This window comes from Lagenorhynchus albirostris, chromosome 4, assembly GCF_949774975.1.
Source record: "Lagenorhynchus albirostris chromosome 4, mLagAlb1.1, whole genome shotgun sequence".
NCBI classification, from domain to species: Eukaryota; Metazoa; Chordata; class Mammalia; order Artiodactyla; family Delphinidae; genus Lagenorhynchus; species Lagenorhynchus albirostris.
The window spans coordinates 2,334,080-2,359,627 of NC_083098.1; the positions used below are offsets into that span (position 1 = coordinate 2,334,080).

The following is a 25,548-nucleotide window of genomic DNA, read 5'->3' on the forward strand; positions in this document are numbered from 1 at the left end:
GTAGATACCTTGATTGTCAGATGTGGAAGTGATCGGTCGGCTAATGCTGAGCCAGCTCTTTTGTTGAACACATAAAATAACTGAGATGCAGGGTCAACGACTTCCTGAATGTCAAGGGCAAATCAGTGTCAGCTGTAACCTGGGCACAGTCATTCTCCTCTCTGTGACTCATGCAAATTGAGACTGACTGCAGTTTTCAGGGATTTCTCACCTAGTAATGGAAAAAATAAACTTGAAAGCCAAGAGAAGTTTTTTGGAGGATTGATGTATAGAAACATTTACTAGCTGGCTTTTTGAGTTCCTGCTATCTGTCAGGCATTGCTTTAAGCACTTTGCAGGAATTCTATCATTTAATCCTCACAACAGTCCTGTGAGTTCAGTGAGTGCTATTATATTTGGAAAATAGTTACCCACATCCAGATTATATGATTAACATTTCAAAATGAATAGTCTCTAAATTGTTTGAGAAACTTGAAATAGAGTTTACTGAAGTTTTTTAAACTTCATCTAGAGATGAAAAATAAAACCAGTAATTTTATTTCTAATTTTATGTAGTATAAAATCATGTAATAGTATTGAAAATCATGGGGTTATTCGTTTTTTCACCTTTAAGCCCTGAACTTAAAATGTCTCGGGACTTCCCTGGAGGTCCAGTGGTTAAGATTTCACCTTCCAGTGCAGGGGATGTGGGTTCGATCCCTGGTCGTGGAGCTAAGATCTCACATGCCTCGTGGCCAAAAGGACAGAACATAAAACAGAAGCAATATTGTAACAAATTCAATAAAGACTTTAAAAATGGTCCACATCAAAACAATCTTAACAAAAAAGAAGCCTCTACTTGGGGACTCAGCAGTGAATAAAGGACAGATCCCTGCTGTTTTATAGATCCATAGTCTTACATGGCAAGCAAGTAAAGTAAATATAATTCTTTTAGTCCTAAGAAGGAAATAAGAGGGTGTGCTGCGGTAGAGAGTATTTGGGGATATACTCAAGATTTACGATAAGTAAATCTTTCATAGATTTTTGTGTGTGTGTGGTATTTATTTTTTGAGTTATCATAAATAAGTCGCTTATATCTCATTAGATACAGAAAATAAGAAAAAACTCATGGCTAACATAATAATAATTGGCACTATATTTCAGTAAACATGCTATGTCAGTATTTATATGAATCAGTATATGGATATAAGAAAAACATTTTAATGTTTGGATAATACTTAGAAATGCATCTAGGAAAATAGAACATCCAAAATACATGGAATGCTTAACAGTGCAGAATACTGGAAAAGATACAGAAAGCAACGTATAAAATGATGGCCAATATTTTCTTTAATTTGTACAAAATTACCCGAAATGGTGATTTGGCTTTAACTTTATTAAAAATTAGGGTTTTATTTATAATAGTAGAAATTACACAGGTGGAGAAATATATGGGTACACAAGTATAGAAAAATCTTTAAATTGGAAGCCTGAGTGAATAATAATCAAATAAAAGCTCACAGGAAATAGAAAGTAAATTGAATTTGCCAGTGAGCATTTATACCCATTAGCTGCCCACCTGCCCCTCATAAATGTAACAGTACCAGGAAATCAAAAAAGATCAAGGAATGTTTCTCATAAAAGTTTATGGAGCAAATCACTATGATATCCAGGCGTATATTTTACTGCTAAATGCATCCACGTCTTGGGAAGCTCCCCGGGGGGTGGCTTCAGATGAAGCAATCGGTTACTAGGCTGTCATCTAAATGTGGTGGATGGGATGCGCAAATGCATTGGAAAGTGAGCAACTTTATAGAAAATTGTTATAATCCTTGTGACAACCTAGGCTCTTAAAGATACATAATAAGCACATATGTGTTCTTCCCCATTTCACAGGCACTAGGTGAGTGTAAAGTTACCTTGAGGGAGTGACACTCTTAGAAAGCAAGGTACTGCAGAACCGCGTGTAGGAAACGCTGTGGGCCTCCTTAGTTGCAGCAAATGGGCTTATGAAAGATTATAGTTTGGAAGTTTTGCACATGGTTGTTAGTTGGAAGCATATGTTCTCATTTGTCCAGGCAGGAAGTTGAGATAAGAGGTAGGCACTGAAAAGGGAGGGGGATTTTCCATCGTTTTGCCTTTCATATCTTTTTAGAACCTGTGCACCATTTAAGTGAATTGCCTAGTTTTAATGAACTTAAAATTTAAAAAAGACAAACACTCTGCATTGCTTGTCTTTTTTTTTTTTTTTTTTTTTTTTTTTTGCGGTACGCGGGCCTCTCACTGCTGTGGCCTCTCCCGTTGCGGAGCACAGGCTCCGGACGCGCAGGCTCAGCGGCCATGGCTCACGGGCCCAGCCGCTCCGCGGCATGTGGGATCTTCCCGGACCAGGGCAGGAGTCCGTATCCCCTGCATCGGCAGGCGGACTCCCACCCACTGCGCCACCGGGGAAGCCCATGCTTGTCTTTTTTATATAATATGGAAACATTTGGCATAATTAGAATTTACTTCAGTTCAAATCAACTATTTATTTTTGTTACAGATTAGCCCTAACATCTTTCTAATCCCTCCGAGGTATCAATGATTATTGGGAAAAGGATAGATTTCTAATCTAAGCTATTTGATAAAGGGATGAGAATAGCCATTCTTTGAAAGACCCTATTTGTGTGCAATTACTGCTCTAGATACTATTAATGAATAAATATGAAGATTATTCTATCATCAGAAATATATACCTTCTTCCCAACTAGGAAAACTAGATAAGTACAACTTTTTAAACTAAAACACAGTAAAAAAGTAACATTGTCTTTTTCCCCCATAATTATTTTATTTATGCACTGTCCATTCATTTGTCTCAGCATTTTAAAATAATTATGTACAGTTTAAGCTGAACGCAACTGAAGATATTGTAACGTTTTGGAATTCATGCATACCCTTCCTTTTGTTGAATGGGAAATGACATTTTTATCTAAATTGAACATTTTAAAAATTCATCTCAAACATCTGGAAACGTCTCTTGTATGCCAGTGCTGGGAGGCTATTTGTGTCACTTATTTTCTTTCTCCAGTCAGCAAAGGCTATTATGAGGCTGCCCATAATTTGTGATTAATTTGAGAGGCTACTTGACATCATGGCAGTCCTAGAATGATGTGTAAGGGCAACGTCTGCTTTAGTCTCAGCCTGTGAAAGTGAAGCCCTTTCCCTCAATTCCAGAACATTTGAGGTCCTGGAGTGGAACCAGGGGAGACTTGGTTGGGATGTCCGATGTTTGCCTTTACAAACTTTTACCTGCATAGACTGGGAACACTCACTTACCCTGCTCGTGTTTACCTCCAAGACTGTCTGCACATTTTATGCATAAATGGTAGCTCTGGTAGATGGTCATCCCTTCCAGATAAGAAGTGGTCCACGTGGCTGAAAATTATACTGACAACGTGTAATCCAGGCATGTTTCTTTTTAGACTTGCTCTGCTCTGATTTGATGCTCCCGGTGGCTTCTTGAGATCTTTTGCTCCCAGAGGACCCAAGGATAATGGGAAGTTTAAGTCACTGCAAAATCTCGGAGCAAAGACTTAAAAGCCGGGACTGGCCATCCCAGAGCAGCACATGGTGTCTGTTTGTCAATCTCATAATGAAGTCGCAAGAGGTCGGGTGAAACAGGTCTCATCATGCCGTCCTCTTAGATCACGTAAAGGATACATATTTACAGAACCAGCCCCCGTCCTTTTTACGTGGAGTTCTCTTTGTGAAATTGCCTCAAGCAGGAGCGACCTGTAATTTCCGGGCACGATGTGATTTTGCGGTGGGATGTAGCGGGAGTGTCACTCTTGCCCGTGTCTGTCGCTGGCAGGGTACTACACGTGCGTGGAGGTCATCTTCACCCTGAGGCGGCAGGTGGGCTTCTACATGATGGGTGTCTACGCCCCAACCCTGCTCATCGTGGTTCTGTCCTGGCTGTCCTTCTGGATCAACCCCGACGCCAGCGCTGCCAGAGTGCCCCTGGGTAACGTGTTCCAGCCTCTCTCGGGGGGTCGCTAGTGCGCTGCATCTTTATAGAAATGACTGTATAATTTTGAAATTATACCAAATGATTTTGAGGCAGTGAGTTTTGGAATTGATGGCAACCTTTGTTTTTTTTTTTTCAGACTTCCTTCAGTCCTTGACATTGAACTAGATTTTCTCCGTGTTTGTGCATTCTATAATTAAACTAAGTTTTCTCTTTTTGTGTCCTTGGGGTATTTTAAGCAGTTAATCCATCCTACTTTGACTCTCATGAAATAATTATTAATAAGCGATTTTCACGGATAACGGAAGGCTAAAATCCCCAGTGGTGCCAAGCTTAAAAACAAATGACTATTTGGATAGAAATCTTTCTAAATCATGTACTGTCTCATACTGTTCATCAGGGAATATGTAATAGAATTTATCTTTTAAACATGACTTTGCATCATTTTCCTAAACACTAGTTATTGTGTGCTGTACCACCAAGAGAGGCTAGAGAGAGGAAGGGCTGGTTAGGCCACGCTCTCCAGTTTGTGATGTTTAATGCTCTGTGACATAGAAACACCAATAGCCAGACTTGAAAATTCTGTCTCTATAGGGCTTAAATAGTCTCGGGTTGGGGAAATAATCGAGAGCCTTTCTTTTTTTTTTTTTTTTTAATTAATTCATTTATTTATGGCTGCGTTGGGTCTTCGTTGCTGCACACGGGCTTTCTCTAGTTGCGGCGAGCGGGGGCTATTCTTCGTTGTGGTGCATGGGTTTCTCATTGCGGTGGCTTCTCTTGTTGCGGAACACGGGCTCTAAGCACGCACGCTTCAGTAGCTGTGGCATGTGGGTTCAGTAGTTGTGGCTCGCGGGCTCTAGAGCGCAGGCTCAGTAGTTGTGGCGCACGGGCTTAGTTGCTCCGCGGCATGTGGGATCTTCCCGGACCGGGGCTCGAACCCGTGTCCCCTGCATTGGCAGGTAGATTCTTAACCACTGCGCCACCGGGGAAGCCCTGATTCTGCTTTCGTAAATCCCACATGCAAGACATCTTGTAGATGGTATTTAAGGCGATGAGTGGCGTGTAGGTAGAAGAATCTCAGGGCTAAAGCCTTGGGATTGAGAAGATGAGGAACAATCTATGTGATGTGGTTTCCTAGAATCCTGCCAAGTGGAGAAGGTGTGTCCAGGCGAGGAGAGTGACCAGCCAGCTGCTTGTAGGTCAGGGTTAGGGCTAAAGATTGCCCTTGGCTTTAGCAGCCTAGCGGGTCACTGGGATCCAGAACAGAGACAGTCTCCATGGAGTGAGGAGAAGCGGGAAGCCTGGTCGGAGTGACTCAGGAGAACACAGGAGGGGGACCTAGAGCCCTCGGTGTAGACGGCCTGTTGGAGGTCGTTAGCTGCCCACAGGAGGGGAGGGTGGGGAAATAGCCAGGGGGGATGGGAGCTGAGAGTTTTCTTGGTTTTGTTTTTCTAAGGGGCACAATCCACACACGTTTATTTTTGGTGGAAAACAACCGGTAGTGAAGGAAAAAATGAAAGTCGGTAGAAGTGCAGGAGCAGTGAGAGGGGATGGGAGGTAGGAGACGAGGGATTGGCCTTTGCTAGAACACAGTGGATTTGTCCACGGGGTCAGCAAACTGCTTCGGCGACAGTTTGAATAGCAAACATTTGAGGTTTCTGTTGAAACCCCGAAATCCGCTGTCATAGCGCTAAAGCAGCCTTAGACAATACATAGCTGAAGAGGTGTGGATATGTCCTAGTAAAACTGTATTTATAAAAACAGGCGGTGGGTCAGATGAGCCTGGTGCATCGGGTTGACTGACTGCTGGACTGTAGCGTCAGGAGAGAAGGTAGAGCTGATGGGCACACGGCGAGATGCGAGGGCAGACGTGGTCATGGGGGCTAGCCTCTGATTTTGTTTTCTTAGTGAAATGGGAAGCCAGGTCATGAGTTGCAAGGGTGATGGGGAAAAGCACTGTGGTTCTGAAGGGAGAGGGACTGGTGAAGGGACTGGGGAAATACACCCTGATTGCCTGGTAGGATCGCGGACCTCTGGAGGTCAGTGGTGGTAAATTGAAAGTGGGATCAGTCAACATGTTGACTCATGAAAAGAAAACTAGGGACATATTTAGGTTTTTGAGATTTATATGTGCTGTTGCGTGTGTTAATGTTTGGTTCTATCTTATTACCGAGTAGCATTTCATAGTATGGCTACACCACCGTGTGTTTCTCCATTAACCAGTTGTTGGGGATTGGGTCGTTTCCAGTTTTGGGGTATTATACGTGATGTGATGAATAATTGCGTACAAGGCTCTGTGTGGGCATACATTTTCATTACTCTTGGGCAAACACCTAGAAATGAAATTTCTGCATTTTATAGGAAAAGTATGTTTAACTTTTCTAAAATTTTAGCATAGTGTTTATCAAAATAATGGTACCGTTTTGCCTGATTCGTACTCCTGTGTCATATACTCCCCAAATATTTGATTTTTTTTACTTCTTGTAGTGCCTTGGACCTTAGTACAATGTTGAATACAGTTGTGAGAGATGCTTATTCCTGATTCTGGGTAGACATAGTTGAAGTATTCACTGTTGAGTGTAATAGTGGCTCTAGTTATTACAGATCTCTTAATCAGGTTGAAGAGGTTCCCTTCTCTTCCTAGTTGGCAGAGGGTTTTTATCATGACTGTTGACTTTTGCCAAATGCTTCAATGCTTTCTCTGAGTATATTTAAAGGTTTATATGGTTTTTTCCTTTATTTTGGCAAATTTTACCAATTGATTCCTAGCTATTAGATGAGTAGATAAAATTATTAGCACAAACACGTTCATAACATTTGTTTTTCCTTTACATGTCTAGCTGTAGTGAAGTATTCATTCCTACGTACTGATATTGTTAAATTGTGAATTCTTTTTTTTTTTTTTTGACCACTCTAGATAAAGCCTTATCCGTTTTCTTGGTATTTTCAAAACATCGGCATTCATTCCATTCATTTCTATCTATTTGTTTATTTTTCTTTTTCATTGATTTTGGCTCTTATCTTTATTATTTCTTTTTACTCAGTCTGGATTTTATTTGATCTCTTTTTGATGATTGAAGTGGAAACTCAGATATCCGATTTTAGACCCTTCTTCTTTTCTAACATGGGCATTTAAAGTTACAAATTTCCCTTGTAAGTCCTGCTTTAGCTGCAGTGCACAAATTTTGGTATACTGTATTTTCATCTTCCTTCATTAAAAAAATATTCTCTAATTTCCCTTGTGATTTCTTCTTTGGCCCACGGATTCTTTATATATGTGTAGTTTGGATTCCAAATATTTAGCGTTTTCATAAGTACTCAGATATGATTTGTTTTTAATTTTGTCAGGGAACATACTCTATGATTTCAATCCTTTTATGTTTACTGAGAGTTTGTTAATGGTCCAGCCCAGGATATGTCTCCTGGCAAACATCCCATGTCACTTGCACTGTATATTTGTCACTCTTGGGTGTAGAATTCTGTAGATATGAGTGGAGTCAGGTTGGTTGATAGTACTGTTAAAATCTTTTATGTCTTTTGTCTAGTTATTATAGTTATTGATGAGAAAGTTGTTAAAATCCCCAACTCTAATTATGGAATTATGCTTCAGGTATTTTGAAACTCTGTGATTAGACCCACACATATATATAATTTTATCTAAAAAGAAAAAAGAAATAATATTACTGACAGATTAAATATCAGGATATTCTATCAATACGGCTATTTTGACCCAGTGTATCTTTCCTTTTTCTACTTTTTTTCCCCTGCATTGTTCCAAAAGATTATGAAATCAATTTGCCAATCTTTTCCTTCTATGGGCTATAATTTTTATTTTCTAAAATTTAGGAGAAGAACATATATCATTTACCCTAGACTCATTTTGCTTTTTAAAATAAAATCAGTCTTGTGTTCCAGTTTTATTTTTCTTCCTATCTCTTTTTGATTTACTTTTCCCATTGTTAACAAGTATCAAAGCTTCCTCTGCGAACTTTAGGTAGACTTTGTCTTCAGCTATTTCTTTAAGTATAAAAGTAACTGTGGAGGTAACATCTTACACTTTTTACCCTACGTAAACTTTACTTGTAACACATTCTTTTTCTGGTACATGAAATGGTTTAGTTGCTGCTAAAAAGGATTTTTTTTAAACAATACTTTTTAATTATAAATGTAAAAAGATGAATAATTCAGGTCGCAATTCAGACCTCTAGCAGGTCACACACAGTACCTTTCTTCCTTATTATAGTCTTTTCTTATCATCTGGAACAGTGGTTCAAGATCTTTTTGATTATAAGGATCTGTTTCAAAAATGTCAGATATTATTTCTGGATTCCCACATGGTAGTAATTGTAGTTTTCCTTTTAGTGTCCTTTGATTAGAATGCTGTGCAATGATAACATGCTGATGTAATAATTTAACAGTATTTCTAAATGAATTTTCATGTTATTAATCACAACTCCATATAAGAATTTGCTGCATAGTGTAGTTTGTCTCAGTATGGGATAAAGATGATTTCAGGTTTAGACAGTAGCTGTTGGGCACAATTTCTCCTTGATTTGCTCTGTTGGTTCTATTTGTTGTTAATAAAAAATACTACCGGGACTTCCCTGGTGGTCCAGTGGTAAAGAATCCACCTTGCATTGCAGGGGACGTGGGTTCGATCCCTAGTTGGGGGACTGAGATCCCATGTGCGGCAGGGCAGCTAAGCCCACGCGCCACAACTACTGAGCTTGCGTGCCACAAACTATAGAGCCCACACGCTCTGGAGCCTGCATGAGACACTAGAAAGAGAAAACCCGCACGCCACAACTAGAGAGAAGCCTGCGGGCTGCAACGAAGACCCAACACAGCCAAAAGGAAAAGAAATAAAATAAATAAATAAATGAAATACAAAAAAAAAATCTCTACCTCCCCTTTCTTTTCCTTTTCTTTTTTCACCCTTTTTCTTGCTTTCCTTTTTCAGTCTTCTAGGTTTTGGTATTGCTCTTTTAGGCAATAGATTGCTAGAGTATATGCTATTAAAGAATTATTTTTCAGATGTTTCCTCTGAGATTGTCTGAACGAGAAATCTCCGGACATCCCCTAGTCAATGAGAGTTCACTATCAATAGTGGTCTCTTAAATAAGGATTTTATCACTATAAAGTTCTTTCTGCATATTGATGAGCTAAACAACTTTATCTTCACCCTGAATTCTTTATAGAAGTTTTTTTTCAGGTTAACTATTTTATGTAGTTAATTTATTAATACTTTGATTTATATTATTTGTTAGCCATAACTTTTAGTAGATGTAGACCTCACGCCTGCTTATCAGAGTTGATAGCAATTTTACGACATACTCCCTGATTTGAATTCTAGACTTGGTTTGTTTTTGCATTAGGGAGAGAAAGTAACAAATGACAAATAAGGACTATATGTTTCAAACACGTTATAGAAAAATTATACCAAGAAGTCCTGGAATTTATTAGAGAGGTGCTCCATTAAGTGGGGATAAGATATTAAGAACACAATATTGAAATTATAAATATCCCCATTTTTTTGAATGATGGGTTTCACATTTCTTTTTATTGGTTCATAATGTAGTAAAATTCAGGCAGCGTTTCACTATGAGTTACTTAAACAATGACGTAATCTCATCTGAAGGCCACGTTAAGATAAGGCTGAAATATTTGTCCGGAGAAATATTTGCTCAGATTTCTTATTTTAGGATAAAAAAGCAAGTGGACGTTTCCTATTTTAATGTGATTTCCTGAAGACAAGGCACACAGTGAGGTCCACATTCCCTTCCTTCTCAACTGATCTCCATTTCCATTCTTACATCTTCAAAATGATACAGATCTTATTGGAATTGGTCACCATGGTTTTTAACTTAACGCCTGGGATTATAAATATCTCCCAAATGTCCATTAATATCCTATTATTCTGAATCTTTCTCTGCTCCTTTGACCTCTTTTTTCTGATGCCTGAGCCTCTCTGGAGTCCCCTCCCTTTCCACCACAACCTCCCCTGAACGATACTGGCCAATCTGTCCTTCAAGAAGGTCCCGGGTGCCCTGTGCTGAGTCGTGGTCACCAGTTCTTTGTTTCTCACCCTTTATCTGGCCTAACTCGGTGTTTTCTTTCCAAAGTCACATCTTTTCTATATTCTCCTCTTCCTATATTTCATGGGTATTTTCCCAGTCATTCTGTTTAGAAGTTTGTCTCAATCTTTTCCTTCTTCCTTTAAACAGTAATCAAGTTTTAAAAAATGTTTTCTCCAAAATCCTTTCACATTCATCCTATCCTTCATTTTCTTATTCTTTGTTTCTGCATCTCCTATATTTTTCTTTCTCAGTTTATTTTTTTATCCCTAGAAGAGTGACGTTATTGAAATATTCTCTTGATAATGTCATTTCTCTACCAAATACGATAAAAGATCCACTCTAGGACTTTGAAGGCCTTCTATAATCTGACACTATTCTCCATTTCATTCATAAAGTTGCTAATATATCAGGAAAAAGATTCAGGTATACTACTAAATTTACTACAATTTGATACATTCTGTGTTATTGATGAGCATGAAATGCTATGGAAACACAGAGAATGGTGTCAATATATGCTACTTCAAGGCTTGTTTTTGATTGATTGATAAGCTAACATAACATTTGATTAAGAATAAAAAAATAACTTGGGAATATGATTTGCTAAATTAATGCCATAGGTATAATTAACTGAGTTTAGGGCAATGTTTGAGAAGATCTTGTATTTTTATGTTACTTTTCACTTCCAGGTTAGAAAATGTTAAAACCTATATTAACTTTTAAAACATAGTCCTGTTCATTAGTTTTCTTCAGGATAGAGGATAATTACAATATAATAGTAATATATGTGTGTGTATGTATATATATATATATATATATGTAATATTGTTTCAATCTGCAGAAGTTATATTTTACTAAAAGCCTTTCTTTCTAGGAGAGAGTCTCTTAGTTCTTCAATATTAAAAAAAAAAAGTCCCCAAAACTCCACACCTTTCAGGAGCCTCTGAAATGATGCAACTGGTGGAATATATATTTTTCAATGTTTTAAATGATTATTGATACTAATATAGTGTTTCCCGTATTCCCAATGCAAGAGCAAAGAGAACCAAGTACATCTTTCATTATTAGGGTAATAAAAAATAAATATTTACTTTTTAAAATGTTAAGTGTTTACACACATACCACCCACATTCAATAATTCTTACATAAGAAGCAAGTACGTGGTATTTCTTCTACTCTTTGAGTTTTAAGGGGACCTGAGGGGCATTGAAAGTTATTGGAGGGGGATTTCATCAAAGAGCAGTGGTTGTAGAACATTTCACGGGAGTAAAAGCAACTTGACTTCCTGTTTCTGTCCCGCAGGCATCTTCTCAGTGCTCAGCTTGGCCTCTGAGTGCACAACCCTGGCTGCGGAACTTCCCAAGGTGTCTTACGTGAAGGCTTTGGACGTGTGGCTCATCGCGTGTCTGCTCTTCGGGTTTGCGTCCCTGGTGGAGTACGCGGTCGTCCAGGTGATGCTCAATAACCCCAAGAGAGTCGAAGCGGAAAAAGCCAGAATTGCCAAGGCTGAGCAAGCAGATGGGAAGGGGGGGAGTGCAGCTAAGAAGAACACTGTGAATGGCACGGGCACACCTGTTCACATCAGCACCTTACAGGTAAGGACGACGTCGGCCAGCAAAGTGCATTCTGCGGGTTGAAAGGTTTGGTAGAATCGGTTCTCACTCGTTTTCCTCTCACAGATGCAAAGGGACTAAGCACAACCTACTTTTTGGAAAAGAATAGAAAACACTTAGGTCCAATAGTAACCGAGAAAAAAATCAACACTTTATCAAATGACTGGAGAACTTTCCGTGGAGTTTAAGGATGCTTCAATTCCTTTGCTCTGATGGTCACCACTGAATGTGGAGGCCTTGCCCAAGTGACAGACCTTCCTACTCTTTCTCATTTGACAAACCTTTGCGAATGGCCGGGGGGCTGAAGGCTTACGGGGCCCACGTTCTTGAGTCAATCTCCCACCCATTCCCCATCAAGTTGGAGAGCTTCACAATGCTCATGTCAGGCAAGCTACTTCTTTACTGGGTGCCTGGCTCATAGGGAAACTATGCCCATGGCTTGGGATTTGTCCAGCGCAGTGAGTAGCTAGAGAAGAACTGAACGGTTAAAACCCATGACCTTGCCTTGTCACTTGGTGATGGGCCTAAGGAGAGCGGACCATGCCTCTAGATTCAGGTACTGATACATCCTGGAGCCGCAGACCACGCATGGATTGAGGACAGTGGTCCACTCACTCCAGCATGCCTGTACTTGATGACCTCTAGTTGAGAAGAGCCTAGGCCAGGGGACCATTTCCACTGAACGTAGCATGGTAAGTTCCACAAGAGACTAACAGGTCCAGACCATCCTACAGCCTTGGAAACCTTGCCTGCATCTGGCCCCAGACCATGTCCATTTGCTGACCGCCACTCCTACCAACACCTAGAACGTTAGACATGGTTTTAGAGACAGAGGCAAGCAAACTGTTCTTACGTGATGCTGTCTGCAGGTCTTTTTTTATTTTTTTGTTTTTTTTGTGTGTGTGTGGTACGCGGGCCTCTCACTGTTGTGGCCTCTTCCGTTGCGGAGCACAGGCTCCGGACACGCAGGGTCAGCGGCCATGGCTCACAGGCCCAGCCGCTCCGCGGCATGTGGGATCCTCCCGGACCGGGGCACGAACCCGCGTCCCCTGCATCGGCAGGCAGACTCTCAACCACCGCGCCACCAGGGAAGCCCTCTCACGTTTTAATTTGTATATTTAGATCATTTAAATTTAATGAACTTATTGATATATTTAGGGCTTCAGTCTATTTTTTTTTAAATTTTATTATTATTTTTTATTGGGGTATAGTTGCTTTACAATGTTGTGTTAGGTTCTGCTGTACAACGAAGTGAATCAGCTGTATGTGTACGTATATCCCCTCCCTTTTGGGCCTCCCCTCTCCACCCCTGTCCCACCCATCTAGGTCACCACAGAGCACTGAGCTGAGCTCCCTGTGCTATACAGCAGGTTCCCACTAGCTATCTGTTTTACACGTGGTAGTGTGTATACGTCCATCTCAATCTCCCAACTCATCCCCCAACCCCCATGTCCACATGCCCATTCTCTACGTCTGCATCTTTATTCCTGCCCTGCAAATAGGTTCATCTCTACCATCTTTCTAGATTCCACATATATGCATTAATATACGATATTTGTTTTTCTCTTTCTGACTTACTTCACTCTGTATGACAGACTCTGGGTCCATCCACGTCTCTACAAATGACTCAATTTCGTTCCTTGTTGTGGCTGAGTAATACTCCATTGTACATATGTGACACATCCCTATCCATTCATCTGTCGATGGACACTTAGCTTGCTTCCATGACCTGGCTATCGTAAATAGTGCTGCAATGAACATTGCGGTGCATGTGTCGTTTTGAATTATGGTTTTCTCAGGGTGTATATTTTGTGTCCTATTTGTTCTATTTTTAATCTCTTTCTTCTTTCTCCTTCTTCCATGTGGACTGCTTGAACAGCTCCTAGAATGACATTTTGAGTGTCCTATATTGTTTGTAAGCATGTCACTCTCTTGCTTGGAGGCTGCTCCAGGTGTCCCATTATATACACATAACTTTATCACAGTTTCCTGATGTCACTCTGTTACCACTTTGTGTGATGTGTAGAAATGCTACCTCCCTTTAACACCTTTTGCTTTCCTCTTCACATGACAAAATTATTGTAAATACTTCTTAGAACCTAATTAGAAAGTGTTACACTTTTTGTTTCACCATCACACATAATTTGGAAAACTCAGAGAGAGAAGGAAAGTTTATTGTATTTGTGCCTATTTTTGTTTACTTTGATCTTTCTTCCATTCTGATATTCCAAGGTTCTGTCTTTTATTGTTTCTTTCCTTTTAGAGAATTGCCTTTATCCATTATTTTGGGTAGCGCTGCTGGTAACAGATCATCCTAGTTTCCTTCATCTGGGAATGTCTTGGTTTCCCTTCATTCCCAAAGGATCTCTTCACTGGGAATAGGATCCTTGAAAGTTCTTTTCCTTTGACACCTAAAAAGTATTGTGCCCACTCCTTCTGGACTCTGTGGCTTCTGAGAAGAACTCTGCTTCATTCACACTGTTTTTCTCCTTTAGGTAAAATGTCATTTTTCTCTGGCTGCTTTCAAGATTTTTTTTTTTTTTTTGCCTTTAATGTTCAGAAGTTTAATTATGTATTTTGGAGTGTTCTTTTTAGGCTTCATCCAGTTTGGGGTTTGTTCAGCTTGTTAGAAAAAAATGCAGGCTCATGCTTCTTGCCAAATGGGAGAAGTTTTCAGCTGTTATTCCTTTGAGTACCTTTCCTCCATCCTTCTAGGACTGTGACGACACAGATGTTAGATGGTCTGTTACAGGCCCACACGTCACCACTGAGGCTCTGCTCATTTTTCTAGTAAGTTCTGTGTTGTTACCACCGTGAAGTCACACCTAAGTCTTCTGGCCCAGAAATATTGCCTCGGGTGAATCGCTTTTACCTGTGTGCAGATTCAAGCTGGAAAGGACCACAAAGAAAATCTGAGAGGCTACAGTTTGAAGCCTTTGGAAGTTCTTATCTTCATCATTTTTTATCCTTGACAGCCTCATTATCGTAGTATCTCATTTTTGCTACCAGTAATTTTCAGAAGTGACAAGTTTATATGATGAAAGTAAATGAGACACATTTTCGTATGAGGAAAAATGGGGAAAGTATAAATGGGAGATCTGCAGAACCAAGATCACTTTTAAGAATGTGTGGAGTGGGGTTGCTGTCTTACTTATAAGTAGCTCATTTAATCCCTCTGCATGTGATATTATAATTGTTTAAAATAGCATTTATATTGTAAACTCTTTGTACTCTTATGTACATGTTTGATTTGATAATGATGTGTGGAGAGTATTAACTAAAGAAAGTTGTGTTTGTGTAAAGTCTCTGATGAGCAGAAGAAGAGACCAGCGAATGAGGTGATGAATTATGAGCTGTTTAAGCAACTAGAGGACTTCTCAGTATGGAACCTAATTTTATTGTTTATTCAGCTCTGACACGTCATTAAAAATTACTTCTGCAGCAGACCTACTCTTCACCAACACACACACACACACACACACACACACACACACACACACACACACACACACACCTCATTTCAAATATAAGAATCTGCAAATACGTTTATAGAAGAGTGTTCAATAAACTACATGATTAAGCATTTAGTGTAACCAAACTGAAGTTTTTGGAGTGATTTTTCCTGTTATCACTTCAACATTGAAGTAATTATTCTTCCCTTAACTATTTCCTAAATTTAAACAATCTCTTGGAATAAATGTAACATTCTATGTCTACATTTTGAATGAGCTGTGTAGGTACAATTATATAATGATTAAAATTGCTGGCAGGGCTTCCCTGGTGGCACAGTGGTTGAGAGTCCGCCTGCCGATTCAGGGGACGCGGGTTCGTGCCCCGGTCCGGGAAGATCCCACGTGCCGCGGCGCGGCTGGGCCCGTGAGCCATGGCCGCTGAGGCTGCGCGTCCGGAGCCTGTGCTCCGTAACGGGAGAGGCCACAACAGTGAGAGGCCCACGTACCGCAAAACAAACAAACAAACAAAAAACGAACAAAATTGCTGGCAGAATCTAAGAATTTGTTTATGTAAACAAAACACTAGAAAATTTGAAGTGTTAATATGTATGACTTAGGTTATAATATCATATAAATTGGGCTACTTGTCCAGTTACTTATAGATACTGAAACTACCCCTAAAGCCATGAATAAAATACAGTTCAGAGTAAATGCATTTCTGTAGTAAATATGTATGGCCTTCTTTGTGCAAAAGTAAAAAGAACTGGTAGGAGTCACGCTTCCTGAGTTGCTGTCAGAAGCCAGAGGCCTCCTTTGTTTTGATACGTGATTCTAAAGCACAGTTAGTGCTCTTGGAGCAGAGGATTCTAAGTGAGAGAGAGCCTGGGACACCCACGGAGTCCCAGAGCTTGCAGGCTGCTCTGAGAGTCTGAGAATAGTACAAAGGTTTGATATGGAGAGGCTATTCCCAACTTCTCTTCTGATCAAGGTCGTGATTTAGTCTTTACACAAGTTCGCTGACACACACTGAGACTTACCCACTCGTCAAACAGTCCTGGAAAACCAGAGCTTCAAATGCGGTCTTCTGTCTGGGACACTTACCAGGAGGGTATGTGAGTGTGAATGTGTGTGTGTGTGTGTGTGTGTGTGTGTGTCTGTGGAGACAGAGCTTAGGTGACAGACTGCTTGCTGAAAGTGACCTTTTAAGATTTCAAATTGGGGAATTTAAATAAAAGGCCTGGAAGTTAATTTTAAATATATGTTTTCACAATTCGTGATATATATATACATATATATAATATATACATGAACGATTTCCCAAAGTCACATTTAAATAACTTAGATTCTCGTTGCTGGCTTTGTTCTGTCTCATTCCATTGATCGGTCCCTATTTTTTGCCAGACATTTTCCTAGACACTGGGTTAAATTGATGTGGACCAGAGCCCGGACCAATGGTGGCTCCGTCAGGATATAGCTCCTCTTTAAGCTCCACGGGGTCCTCACCATGGGGAAGCTGGGACTGTACGTTAAAAAACGGGGAACGGTAATCCTCTTTCTTCCGGCTGGCCTCCTTTAGCTCCAAGTCCCGTCAAACCAGGACGGAACTAAATCGACACTTTCTAAATATTGTAATATGTTGGTGATTCACTTTTTTTTAACCTATAAGACATTCAGAAAGGATGAAATTCCAGTGCCTCAGTCCCCATTCCTACTTATCAACATTTTCTTGTGTACTTTTGTACAATTATATTTACATAAACAAAAGTTCTTACCCAACAGGATTGTACAAATATCTATGTGGCATAAAGATATAATAATAAAGCCAACATTCATAGATCAGCTTAAAAAAATAACATTACCAGCACTTGTTCAAAATTGAAAAAAAAAAAAAAAAGGAAACAACCTAAATGTATAAAGCCAGAGGATGTGGTGACACATTTTCATTTGTTTTTTCACTCAGTGTATGTTGGTTACCTTTGCTATCTACCTCTGAGCACTGCCATCTGGCTTTTGCCCAGAAAATATGCCTCAGTGTTTGTTCGGATAAAGGGTACCGTCCTGGTACCTGAAGGGCTGCTGGGGAATGATTTGTTTTACATCTTACATTAAGCATCATTTTTACCCAGCCATAACCTAGTAAATGTGAATAGAATCCACATAAGTAGTCAATGTATTATTGTAACTAAGGCAAAAACTAGAGTGTGCTAATAGTGTACAATGACATGGTTTCCTTTTTTGGTAAAACAGTAAATATTTTAGTGAAGATTCCCAAGGTGAATCACAAAGGTCGGGAGTAAGAACAGTGAAAGATGAAGCAGTGGAATCATGGGCTCCCCATTCTGTGGCCTTTCCTTAAGCCACTGGTCAGCCTCTGTCTTTTCCATGAGCTTTTCTGACGGCCAGAGAGAGTTCAGTGTGAAATAATTATTCTGTATATTGTAGGGAATTGAGTCAAATGTAGTACTTCAGAGATGATCAACTGAACAGTCTCTGTAGCATATGATCTGGCTGAAATAGCCACAGTTTCTTTGGATTTTCTGAGTTTGGATTCTCTGGCTAATTCATCTTCAGGCAGCAAGTGAGGAATGCCTTTCGTTGGTCAATCTTTGGTTCACGATCATTGTGACCATTTTTAGTTCTTACTTGTGAGTGTGGTTTAGAGACACAGTCTGTCTCATTGCAAGGATAAATGCCTCAGTCTTTTATAAACAACCCAATTTGGCAATAGGATCCCTGGGGAAATCAAAGGTCAGAGGTACCAGAAGACGTTTGTATTCTGTATGTTCTGCTAATATGATCTGTGTCATGGTTAAATGTTGGATTTTCATTTATTGGTCAGTCTTTCAACTGAGAACTCTCACAAGCCTGGGAGCACCTAAGATAAAGGATGATTTGCGCCTTGATCCCTTGACATAAAATAACCTACCAAAAGTTTATTCCATGACATAAGCCTTGTTGTATAGGCAACATTTTAGAGCCCTAAATGTTCAGGTAATTCCGTGGTTTAATCAGTTGACTATTATTTCTGTTTGACAAAGAGACATAATAGTCAACTGAATAAACCATCAGATTTTTAAAATATCTTTTTGAAGACGTTTTATAAATAGAAAAATTCTAAGTATCCTGTCTTTAATTTTTATTCTCAGGTTGGAGAGACCAGATGCAAAAAGGTTTGTACGTCCAAGTCTGATCTGAGATCTAACGACTTCAGCATCGTGGGAAGCTTACCGAGAGATTTTGAATTGTCCAATTATGACTGCTATGGAAAACCCATTGAGGTCAACAACGGACTTGGGAAATCCCAGGCCAAGAATAACAAGAAGCCGCCTCCTGCCAAACCCGTTATTCCGACGGCAGCGAAGAGGATCGATCTTTATGCAAGAGCGTTGTTTCCTTTCTGCTTCTTATTTTTCAACATTATCTACTGGTCTATATATTTATGATAAACCTTTTCCATTCGTATAAAGTCAAGTCCCATTGCATTGTGAACAACCTCGTTCATTAATGCCCATCTGTGAACATTCTTTGCATTTTCATAGCAATATATTGCATTTTGGATGCCATTGGAGTGTAATACAAATATGGCGCCTTCATCATGTGGAATGGCAGCATGATCTTGTTACGTCTGTGCTCTAATCATGATGTATTTATGTAAAGCAAACATAATTGCTTTAGGAATAAATGAAGGATAAGCGTACTACGTAAAATAGAATCCGAACATTTCTCTCCAGTTAGTGTAAATTGCAAATATTCCGATAATTCTGATAATAAAATGGGGTGCACTCTGAACCCTGTTTTGTCATCATCGCAATGTACGTAGTGTTTCAGATCCCTTTCCTTGTAACTTTCGGAGAAAGCCATCTTATTCTTGTACAATTTTAGATGGTATTATCATAGATAAAGCAAAAGTATATTACATATGGTATAACTTTATAAGTAGAAGTATATCAACTCTAACTACATGAGCTCTGTGGAGAAATAAAGTTCAAACAAATTCCTAATTTGCAAAAGCAGCTCATTTTAAAGTGTGCCTGTGTTGTCAAACGCCAGATAATGAAGCCCAGTGAGCATTTTTGAAGCAAAGGGAAATCTAGATTTACCTAAATTCGTGCTGAATTCTGGTTTCTCATAAAATAAAAATAAAAGGAGATATATTGATTAAATATTTCTGATAAAAGAAATTCTATTTAGTCCACTTTAAAACCTAGATATATTTTCATGGATTTTATTTTGTTGATACAGAGTATACAAAATCATTGTGCCTTAAAAAGAGTCATAAATATTTTGAATTGGAATATAGCAATGAATATGTGATTTCATACCATTTGTAAGAAACCAAGAGGAAAATACCTTATTACTAGAAGTAACTTGAGTTGGGAAGAAAAATCCATAATCATTAGAGGATTTTAACTTCTTTATTTTATTAAAATGCTCACATCTTTTAAAGTAAAATTAAATGTTTTTCCTGAATTCCTTTTTTTCTTATTTGAATAGTGTTTGATTTTGTTACAAGACATTTAAAGGTTAAGTAAACGATTACTTAGTTAGATCTCACCTCCATTTGTATCTTCTTTCTTGCTAAAAGTCCAGGCTACTTGGATTAATTGCTTTGGTCTTATTCCAACTTGCCAAATAGGTACCTTCTGGTCTATAAGACTTGTATTCCCTAGTAATATCAGAGCCAATGTACCTTCTTATTTCTCCATAGCTGATACTAGGACTATCAGTAATCCATGTAACATAAACATAAGACCAAATAAGTGTATTTACATTATTTGGAGAGTTTGCAGCAGCTGAGGGTTTGGATTGTCAATTCAATAATAAAATGTGTTTACATATGGTTTATGCAAATTGCATCTATAATTCGATGTTATTTTATTGAAGACTTTAATTTGTAAGAGTCACTGATTACTGAATCTTTAAAAGACGAGATATATCTAGTCCTCTGTGGTCCTTCAGCACCCTCTAGTTGCAAAAGCACAGTCACCTGAGTCACTTTAAAAATGCCACAAGTCCCCCTGTTGATGGACTTCAACATCCTGCTAGGACCCGGACAATAACATCTTAAACTCTGAGAGGAAAAAGCGTCTTGGATAATACTTAGACCATTTAAATTTGTAGTTACAATAATTATATTTGCTTATGATCTCTGTTCTTCATTCTTGCCAATTTCATTCATTTTAGGGAGTTTGATTTAGATATAGAGTTTTAAGTGGGAAATGTATGAAATGGAAGACAGTTCTCATTCCATAAGAATTTATTTCTTGAAAATAATGTGAATGAATTCCTTTCTGTAATACAATATTGTAGCCTCTTAAGATCCATTTTAATACCCACATATATATAACTAGCTGTCCCAGGATTAAGTGTGTATGTATAATTACAAATGGAACATTACGCAATGATCATAAGGTAGTACAATTGGTGTCCACTAACAGTTGCTTTCTATTGTTATCTTGAGGATTTAGTCACTTAACCCCAGGGTAGTTCTGATCTGTGTACTTTAAATATTATGTCTTTCTAGGAAACTTGCAGTATATTTACCTGGATGTCAGTATCGCAAATTCCATGTTTCCAAAATAAAAAAGATCTTCTCCTTACAAATCAGCCGCTTCTCTTATTTTCTGTTTCCAGTAAAGCCATCACTATTCCAGTCCCCCGTGGGCCATCTGCCTTCCTTTGTCACACGGTATACCCTGTCAAGTTCCAAGTCCTAAAATTTCCCCCCTTACACCAACCACTGCTTCTCCATTTCTGCGGACACCACCCTAATTCAGTTTCCCTTTCCCATGCATCAGACAATTACAGCAGTCTACAAACTTACTTTGTGATGTTTATTTTGTAATGGCGTAAGTAATACATGAATACCTCGACGTATTAGAAAAACAGGTGTGTCTAAAATAAGTAAGCCCTTAACGTTGTCATAACCTTCTATCTTCAAACCTTTCTCTTTTCCCAGAGGTCACCACAGTGACCTCTAGGCATCTACAACCTCTATCTACCTTTTAAATATAAAAGATAACGTAACGGGATTTAACGTAAATGAGATTTTACCATATGTACGGTTTTGCAATTTGTTTTTCATCTCCTATATTTTGGAGCTCTTTCTATGTGAGGATATATTGGATGCTGATAAACCTTTTGCCTCCTATTATTCTATAGCATGAATGTACCTGAATTTAGCTTCTTTTTAAACATGAATTTTGATTGTTTTTCTTTTCTAATACAAAATAGCATCGTACTAAATATTTCTGTGCACACATGCGTATATTTCCGTGAAGTGGATGCCAGACGTGGAGTTGCTGAGTTGAAAGATGTCTACATCTTAAATTCTGGTAATGTCTTTAGATTGTCAAGATGCTGTGTGCAGACTCTCACAGCCTGGTCATCTCTTAACCTGTTGCATGTAGTGTACGTATTACTTTTCTTTCTTAAAAACTTTTTTTGACCTTGTTTCAGACTTCCAGAAAAACGTGCAAAACTATTACAAAGAATTCCTGTACGCCATTCATGCCAGTGCCCCAAAGGTTAGTACTTCATCACACTAGGTTTATTTTCCCTCTCCCACTGTGTGTGTGCTCACATGAGACACTTTTTTTCTGAAACATTTAAAATACAGTTGCAGAGATGATGATGACCCTTTGTATTTACACACTTCAATGTATGTTTCCTAAACAAGGAACATCCTTTCATAACCACAGTAGTACCAGGTACCCACATCCAGAAATTGACATTGATAAGTTACTATAATCTAGAGGCCTTATTCAGATTTGCCAGTTGTCCCACCTTTTCTTGTTTGTTTGTTTTGGTTCAGGATGTAATCCAGTATCCCATTCTTTATTTACTTGTCATGACATGAACTTCTTTAAAATAAAGCTGAGATCACGGCGTTCTGCTCAAACATCTTTAGAGCTTTGTATTGCCCAATGAACTAAGGAAAAAAGTCCTCCCTCTGACATATAAAGTTCTCCTTGTTAAAGTTTAACTTATCTTGTAGCTGTTTCTCACATTGCTCACTTCTCAAACTCCAACCAAACTGAAGCCGACCTTTGCTTGTCACACTTAGCAGTGACAGGATTGCTAAGTTCAGCGAGGTACCTTTCCTTTTAGGTTAGTGTTTAATTTTACGTCTCATTATTTCTCTTAAGTGGGTCAGTCTTGAATGGTGTGTCTTCCCATACTCATGTTAACTGATATGATTTTATTCAACATGAAGCGTGTGTCAGTTATACAGTTTCGTCTCTACTGAATAATAAAATTAAAAATATTTCCCATTGCACATGTCGTGTTCAAATTAAGCTGCTTTAAAAACCATTCAATTTATCATCATCTAGATCATGGAAAATTTCAGTTTACATAAATAGCTGGATACAAAAATTTAAAGTACCAGGCCTAAGATGAGAAATAGTTTGAAATCTTTTTTATAACCTTTAATAAGGATTTCTTGTTAAAATTTTATTATCTTGTTTTAGGAAAGCAGATTTATTCCAATTATATTTTCAAATGAAGTGCATATGTTTACACAACCTATCAATAATCTAGCATTCACTAATTCCCCCCAACCTTTTTTTATGAAGCTGGTCGTAACCTTTTAAGAGGTTAGGGTCCAGTTATTTCAAAGCATTGGAAGCATCAATGGAGTAAATATGCTTTACCGACTTTCTTGTGATTGATATGAAAGGATAATATAGATGCCATATTCAAGGGTGGTTATAATCTTAGGGTGTTTATATACACATATGCATAAACTTGATATTTTGTATTTTAATACATTTTGCATTTTCTCCACATACACACACACACATATATACATAGGTATTTTTAAAAATTAATTTATTTATTCTTGGCTGTGTTGGGTCTTTGTTGCTTTGCGCAGGCTTTCTCTAGTTGCAGAGAGTGGGGGCTACTCTTCGTTGTGGAGCATGGGCTCTAGGCGCGTGGGCTTCAGCAGTTGTGGCTCGTGGGCTCTAGAGCGCAGGCTCAGTAGCTGTGGTGCACGGGCTTAGTTGCTCCGCAGCACGTGGGATCTTCCCGGACCAGGACTCGAACCCGTGTCCCCTGCATTGTCAGGTGGATTCTTAACCACTGCGATACCAGTGAAGCCCTACATATGTATTATAAAATTTTGTCCTTAACCAGCAAGAACAATGAGAAAACTCGTGAATTTTGTTCCAGTTGGAATTTCTGTACTCCAAACAATAAGTGCATTTTCACTGTTATAAGTATTTTTACAGTTTCCAAATCTCATGTATCACACCCAAAACAGGTCTTTCTAAATCCTCTCAGAGTAGAATACTAAATAACAACAACAAAAATGTAAATCAGTAAATGCTTCTTGGGTACTTGATATTTTGAGGGTCTTGTGTCAGCCCAAAACCGTGAAGATGAAGAAAACATTTAAGACTGGAAGCTCTCTTAAATGATAGTCAATAGTGTGAGAAGGAAAAGTATGCTAATTATACAATTCTCTATAATGCAAATCAGAATACATAATGCATGTCATTAAAAAGCATAAGGGAAGGAAGAAAATCAGTGATTTGAAAGGAAAAGACTTGTCTTAAAGAAAATTAAGTAAAGTATACTTTACTGTAGTTAAATAAAGGCCATTTTACTATAGATCATAGAATTTTGAAGCTAGACATTAATGAAAAGAAAAGTTATGAATTGTAAAGTGGAGAAACATTGCCATAAAGAAAGTTAAAGTGCTCTTTGAATTTTATTTCCTAGTTAACATTGCTGAGGAAATAATGAAGAGGAAAAAGCAGATTTTCCACAGCTGATGATGGAAGGCGCTTTACCTGGTGTTTGTTTCTTAACTAAAACTCCCATCTGATCTTGATCCTATAACTGGAAAGAATTTTCAGTAAATCTCAGTTTGCAGCCCGAGGCAATGGCAGTTCAATTAATATTATGCACAGTGAGGTGACCAGGAGTCACCTCCTGGGCTCCGTGATTTAGCAAGAATGCAGCAATTACCACATCAAATAGGGATTTTATTAGTCAATTAGCATTGCCTTGCCCCTAAGCCACTGCTGACGTGCAAGAGAAACCCTATTTTGTGAGATGGTAAACTAGATGACGAGGCAAAGATTTTAGCTTTTGAAAAGCTCGGCTGACTTTACCGCCTGTTCTCAAGGGATGGAGCTGGCAACGTAGCAGGAGGAACATGGCATTTAGCAATAGTAAACACTCTAGCTGCTCTTCTTCAAGGACCACGACCTCCTGCCATAAAGCTTTTAGAAACCTGCGGAGGACAAGAATTCGGCGCACCATAGCAGCATCATATCTGCTGACTTACTAACGAGCTTCAGCATTTTTAATAAATCTGAGTCAGAATCTGCAGGCTTCTCAGCTACAAAGATGATCTTTCACTTATTAACTGAGAGAATATTTTATGGAACCCATTAGAGGGAATACCTAATAAATTCTGCCTTGGACTGTTATAAAGCCTCTTTCTAAACACAGCTGCCCTTCTCTGGTTTATTCCTTTGTATACTCAAAAGCCTTTTCATTCAAAAATCTCTGGAGTTTCCAATCGGTCCACTGACATCTTGGAAGCTTTCAAATTTCAAACGTCCCAATAAAAATGTGAAATTTCTTAAGGCATATACATGGGAGGTGCATCCTACAGAAATAATCCCAGGAGCTACGCTAAGTCAGAAGCCAGTCCAGTATGTAGACACAGAGGGAACAGGAGAGGGTAGAAAGACTTGGGCTGGAAGGAATAAGAATACGTTATAGTTATAGTTTAGTTATAGTTCTGGGTTTGCTTTTCACAACCCTGCAAACCTTGTCAAAGAACGGTTTTCTCAATTACCTTATTCCTGAAGAGGGAGTAAAAATAATCTAAGAGTTACAGATTACAACATGTAAGTCTATCTTTTATAGTTGTTACAAGCAAGGATTTTCAAATACATAGTCTAGGCTAGAGTCCCATTTACTACGGTAAATCTTGGCAATTTTTTTTTAACATCCTGAGCCTCAGTTTCCCCAATTATAAAACACGGTAATGGGGTTTCCCTGGTGGCGCAGTTGTTGAGAGTCCGCCTGCCGATGCAGGGGACACGGGTTCGTGCCCCGGTCTGGGAAGATCCCACATGCCGCGGAGCGGCTGGGCCCGTGAGCCATGGCTGCTGAGCCTGCGTGTCCGGAGCCTGTGCTCTGCAACGGGAGAGGCCACAACAGTGAGAGGCCCGCGTACAGCAAAAAAACCCCAAAAAACCAAAAAAACAAAAAAAACAAAAAAAAAAACATGGTAATAATGACCACCTCATAACATTATTGTGAGGATTTAATGTATTAAGTAAAGTGCTCAGCAGAGTTCCAGCACATAGTAATTGTGCAATAAATTGGGGTTATTATTATGTGCTTTTATCCCTTAGTACTGCACTATTTCTAGCACTAAAACTACTTTTTTTTTTCTC

The 25,548-nt window shown here is 38.8% G+C and overlaps 1 protein-coding gene across 1 annotated transcript in view; it reads left to right on the plus strand.

The window, feature by feature from the left end:
* GLRB (glycine receptor beta) overlaps positions 1–18,567 on the plus strand; it is a 63,928-nt gene extending 45,361 nt beyond the window's left edge. The window contains exons 7-9 of the mRNA XM_060147077.1: positions 3,830–3,982; positions 11,362–11,654; positions 18,271–18,567. Of these exons, the coding sequence (XP_060003060.1) occupies positions 3,830–3,982; positions 11,362–11,654; positions 18,271–18,567 (743 nt within the window). The remainder of the gene's footprint in view (positions 1–3,829; positions 3,983–11,361; positions 11,655–18,270) is intronic.
* Positions 18,568–25,548: the final 6,981 nt, after the last annotated feature.